The following is a 5945-nucleotide window of genomic DNA, read 5'->3' as shown; positions in this document are numbered from 1 at the left end:
TTGAACCAATCAAAAGCCTCCACTGTGTCCCTCTGTTTACTTCCTGTTTACTTCCTGTCATATAAAGTGTTTTTCCTTCCAGGCGATCTACAAGATGGTGTCATCGGTGATGAAGATGCCGGAGGACGAGTCGACGCCGGAGAAAAGGACGGATAAGATCTTCAGACAAATGGACCTCAATAATGACGGTGAGGGGCGGACATCAGAGGGGGCGGGGCTGACATTTGTCTTTGAATCAATCATGGAAACGAGAGCTTTGTCCACTTTGAGGATCATCTACTGTACGTGATCAAAGGTTGTTTTTATGTCTTTTGGAGACGTTTGTAATGTTGATCATGTGATGTGTGGCTGAGAATCAATAATTATCCTGAATGATCTGACACAGCTTTGTTGGAGAAACATCTTGAATAGTTTGCAGAGTTTTTGAAGCATGTCGTGTAAAATTGCTTTAACAAGCGAGACTTCTGTGCTCGGCTCATCTGAGTTAATGCAGTTGGTCAACGTCTGATCCTTAACGTACCGTAGATAAATCTGCCCTAAGGATGATAATGAGCATAGAGCAGACGTTTACTCAAACTACATCTATTAGACTTTTCTCTATAATAAGTGACACTTGTATAAAGTGTAACAAAGAGGAAAACTAATATTACTGTTTATTATTTCATGCTTCATGGGGGTTGGAGTTTAGGGTGTTCAGTAAAAGCACAAAATGACTCCAAAAATACACAAAAAAAAACCACACAAAACTACTTAAAATGAGATTTTGTGTGATTTTGGAATCTTTTTGTGAATTCTTCTTCTCATTTTGTGGTTTTGAAATCATTTTCTTCTGTGTTTTGTGCGTTTTTGTTCAATTTTCTGTAATTTCTGCTTAATTTTTTTTAAAGTAATTTTGAAATTTCAATGTAATTTTGTGTTTTTAGAAAAAGTTTATGTATGTTTGTTCTTGTTTTGTGCTTTGTTAATAATTTTCTTGTCATTGTGTGTATTTTTGTTGTTTTGTGTGTTTTTTAGTCATTTTGTGTGTTTTTTAGTCATTTTGTGTGTTTCTTTGGCGGTATGTGTATTTGGTTTTCATTATTTATGTTTTTAATTTAATTTTGTGTATTTTATTTGTTTTCTGAGTCATTTTGTGTATATTTGTTTTAATTTAGTGTTTTTGTAATAATTTTCTTGTGTATTTTGTTGTCATTATTTGTGTTTTTGGAGTGTTGTGAGTATTTATTAGCATTTTGTGTATTTTGATTTTTGAGTCATTTGGTCAAATTTTAATGTAATTATGTGTTACAAGAGTTAGTCTGTGTGTATTTGTTCTTGTTTATTGTTTTGCTAATAATTGTTTTGTCATTTTATGTATTTTTGTTATTATTTTGTTGTCGTTTTGTGTATATTTGTTCTAGGTTTATGTTTTTGAAATAATTTTCATGTGATTTTGTGTATTTCTGTTGTTGTTTTGTGTTTTTGGAGTCTTTTGTGAATCGTTAGTCATTTTGTGTTGTGTATGGCAAGCTGAAAGCACCAAAAATCACGTTGATTTCTACGCGTAGACACGTCACAAAAGACGTGCCCGTAATGTGTGTGCGATTAGCACGACCCGCTTTTAGCCCCTTAAAAATCGAATGCATGTAAATAACGCATATTTTTCTTTTGGTAAATGACTCAACACTACAAACGTAAGCTAAAGCTTTTGACAAATATTCTGCTTGATTAGAAAATTACAAGACAGTTACCAAATTATCTGTCCATTAAATATATAATTTAATGCAGTTATAGTTATGTTTTACTCATTCAACCAAACAGTTAATTCTAGTATCTGATTGGATGATGTCGTGGTTTGGTCAATAAGAATATTTGACAAACGTTTACTTCCTTACTTTCACACTCTATCAAAGTAATGTCGTCTTCTGAAAAAATATTATTATTATTGAAATAATAATGAATAGATTCTTCTGTGGTAATAAATGTAGTCTATGTGAACCATAGACTGTATATATTCATGTAAAGTCATGTGCTGCCATCTAGTGGCATTAATTGAAATAACTTTTATACATTTCCAGAATCACACTACAATGGCAACAAAACAAAAATTATACAAAAAATGCACAAAAACATAAATACACATAATGACTTCAAAAAACATACATGACAGAAAAATACACCAAACAAAATAAAATGTAAAAAAACAACACGTTTATGTTCATGTCCCATAAACCCTTTATAACGCTACAGAGTACAGTATGTTCACCTCTTTGTACATCCAACCTTCAAACACTCATTTGGACATAATTGACAACTCTACTTAAGCTCCTCCCACTATATGAATACATACTTCCAATGGGCACTGTACTAGTAAAACAAATAACAAAAGGCAAATGCAAGTGTTGTTTAATAACTATATGTTTTGTTTATTTATTACATAGGAAATCAACTCTTCAGTTTAACATTACTGTAGATGTTCAGCACAAACACATGAAATACATGAATCATGGATGATACTTTGATCCACTGCAACATTATTATTTTAACTATAACTGCAGTTAAACTATATTTGTAATTGGCTAATCCAGCAGAACATTTGGTAAAAACTTTGCACTATATTTTGTAGTGTTGAGTGTCTGTAGATCAGTGATCATTCTGATCAATGATCATTCTGATCAATGATCATTCTCAATGGTCTGCTTTTGGAAGGTGGAGTTTGTGGGATTTATTACCATAGATTACCATAAGAAAATTATATGCATTATTGTGTTGCGTAAAGATGTGCACGTATTACGAGCACATCTTTTGTGACAAGACGCGCGTCTTTTACGTGTCGACGCGTTGAATTGTGGGTTTAAACACACGCTTTTTACGTGTCATCGTGTTGAAATCAACGCGATTTTTTTGCCCTTTCAGCTTGTTATAGTCGTGTCCTGTCATGTATTGTGTATTGTTGTGTATTGTTGTGTAACTAGTTTCCTCTCCTCCTTCCGCAGGTAAACTCTCTCTGGAGGAGTTCATCAAAGGTGCCAAAAGTGACCCGTCTATCGTGCGGCTACTGCAGTGTGACCCAAGCTCCGCCTCCCAGTTCTGAGGCCGCCGCCCACCTTACTTTTTTAAGGCGCCGCTCAGCTCACTCCCGTCGATGCATGACACTCTCTCTTCTTTCATATCATCTGTTTCTGTCGTGGTGTGCAAGGAGCATGGATCAACAGACTCTCAGCATGGGCGGGGCTTATTCCACGGCTCATCCCCCTTACATGTGTGTATATCATGTATATAACGTACGACTTGAGTGTGTGTCATAAGACGCACACCCTCTGGCACTGACAGGCAGTATTATGTAGCATGTAGCACTAGCAGCTTCCTCAGGCTTTTTAGTCACTTTTTCAACCATGAATGCTTTTCATTTTTTTAATTTGTATATGATTGTTGTCCTTTATTTATTATTTTTACTCTTATTATTATTTTTACTCTTAATATTATTGTGCTTCAGTTTACAGAATTTGACTTACAAAAAAAAGTGTTAAAAAAACAGTGTTTGATATTCTGCTGAAATCTCCCATGATGCACCAGTAGCACACACGCTCTGTGTCTGTGCATGTGAGTGTACACTTTAACAGTATTATTATTATTGTGTTGTTTATGGCGTATTTGAAGGTTTGGAAAGTTTAAAGATTAAGCTGTAAACTTGTCACACTATTACTGCATGATCTGACCACGCCCATAAAAGGCGTTCACGCACACGTTCCTCTTCCTCCTCTTCCTCCTCTTCCTCCTCACTAAGGGCTCATCCATTCTTCCAAACGCTTCTCTGACCTTGCGGAGTCGTTGCTTTTCATTGTTATAAAAACATATTTATCAACACGTTCTCATCAGGATTTTAAAGCTGCTGGAGATTATTATTATTTATTTATTAATTTTTTCTTTTTTTAATCAGATAAAGACAAAGTTTAGGCCTCGGATCAATAGCTCAAAGATCATTTACTCAAGAAAAAATATGTAAAAGTTTGAAAAAGTTGGATTCTAGAAACAGAATATTTTATGAACAATTTGAGCCCATTTTTTCTTTTTTTAACCATTTTTCTGCAACTTTCCGCAACAAAACTCACTATATTTTAACATATTTTTTTATCACTTTTTCTTGCTATATTTTTGCTCCTTTTAATGTATTTTTGCTACATTTCTCCCATTTCTAAAATTTCTACATCACATTTTAATGACTTTTCTGCACAATTTTTTCACTTTCCAGACATATTCAGCACTTATAAACCATTTCACCACTTTTACACCTAATGTCACATATGACACATTATTGTCACTTTTAACCTCTTTTCACCATATTTCATGCTTAATTTTTCCATTATAATAAGGTTTCGTTTATTTAGACAATTGTTCCACATTGATCTCCAGCCAGTCATCATCAAAGGCATCTTCTGATTGCTTTGAAGTTTTCTTTGATTCCAGCACGATTTTTTTTTTGTCTTCATTTTGAATAATATAAAAAGTTTTAATTTATTGCTGGAATTACTACGTGGAAGTGAAGGAAACTTCAAAGGAAACATCAAAGCAATCAGCAGACGCCTTTGATGATGACTGGCAGTTTTCAGTCAAAACATGTCAGAAGATCAATGTGGAGTTCCTAAGAAACAGTTGTCTGAATAAATGAAACATTAACATATTATTCAAAAAGGATCTTACTGGAACAATTTAACCACTTTCACCATTTGTCATGACCATTATTTACCAGTTTAAACTATTTATTCCAACATTTTGAACCCTTTTTACCACTTTTTCTGTTTGTTTTTATCCACTCTAATTTAATTTATTTTAATTTATCAATTTCTGTGTTTTTTTAAATCTCATTTCACCACATTTTCCATCATTTTTGGTCACTTTGAACCATTTTATTAGTGATTAAAACCAGGATTTCCATCTTTAAGATGACTATAATAATAATAATAAACGTTCCTGGATAACAGTGGATATTATTCAGATGAATAAATAAATGTGGTTATCACAGATTCATAGAACAATGGACCATCATTTTACTGACTTTATGGATGGACCCCAAAAATCTCTCCCCTTTATTCCCCCTTATAGATGGTCATGTCTTTACATGGGGTCCCCGGTCTCTAGAATCTTTATTTTGGGGGGTTGGGGCCTGAAAAGGTTGAGAACCACAGCTGTAGATGGATCATAGAAGTGTTTTTACTTCATTCTTACTGTGATTTCTTGTGTTTTTCCTCCAAAAACTTTGCCAAAGTGACTTCCCAACACATTTCTGGTGTTTTCACTGAAAGCTGTGGATTTTGCATCTTACACAGAAAGACGTGAATCCTGCTGAAATGTAATGTGTGGTGCAGTGAGGACATATCACTGGGAATACTGGGAACAAACATGTAGTCAAACCAATCACTGTCATCCTCGTCTCAAAAAGAAACACAAGAAATCACAGTAAGAATGAAGTAAAAACACTTAGGATCCATTTACAGGACTCCACATCCCATAATGCAATGCACCATACATTATAAACAATGTCAAACCTTCAAACGTTTTACATTTTTTGTTTTTTAAGAAATGATCTTTGATTTATTGATCCATGAGGAGACATATGTGTGTTTATCTGATGAAAAAATAAAAGGCTTTTCTTTCTAATTACAATATTCTCAGAATAATCATATAAAAACATATAATCTAGTATTAATAAGAATAATATTTTCATTCTTCATTAGTTACAGCTTTGAATCAGACAGTGTCTGCATTTCCTCCTTTTACCACTAGGAGGAGCAATAGGCTACAGTAGAGTTTACAAAAAGCTTATGGAGAGACCAACTTATTAATTATTACTACTGTTATTTTTAATTTATTAAGCATGGCTGAAACCTAAAATACATACAATGATGCAAAGAGTCTCGATGCAAGACAGGTGAACACACGACAAATAAAGACACGTTCATGCAAAC

At 33.7% G+C, this 5945-nt stretch overlaps 1 protein-coding gene across 1 annotated transcript in view; it reads left to right on the top strand.

The window, feature by feature from the left end:
* hpca (hippocalcin) overlaps positions 1-4095 on the top strand; it is a 78282-nt gene extending 74187 nt beyond the window's left edge. The window contains exons 4-5 of the mRNA XM_028460775.1: positions 83-188; positions 2976-4095. Coding sequence (XP_028316576.1) covers positions 83-188; positions 2976-3073 — 204 coding nt within the window. The 3' untranslated portion in view covers positions 3074-4095. The remainder of the gene's footprint in view (positions 1-82; positions 189-2975) is intronic.
* The last annotated feature ends 1850 nt before the right edge of the window (positions 4096-5945 follow it).

The sequence above is a fragment of the Gouania willdenowi genome, chromosome 11 (genome assembly GCF_900634775.1).
Source record: "Gouania willdenowi chromosome 11, fGouWil2.1, whole genome shotgun sequence".
Classification (NCBI taxonomy): Eukaryota; Metazoa; Chordata; class Actinopteri; order Blenniiformes; family Gobiesocidae; genus Gouania; species Gouania willdenowi.
Note: the sequence above shows the minus strand (reverse complement) of the source record. Positions and strands in the feature narration are given on the sequence as shown.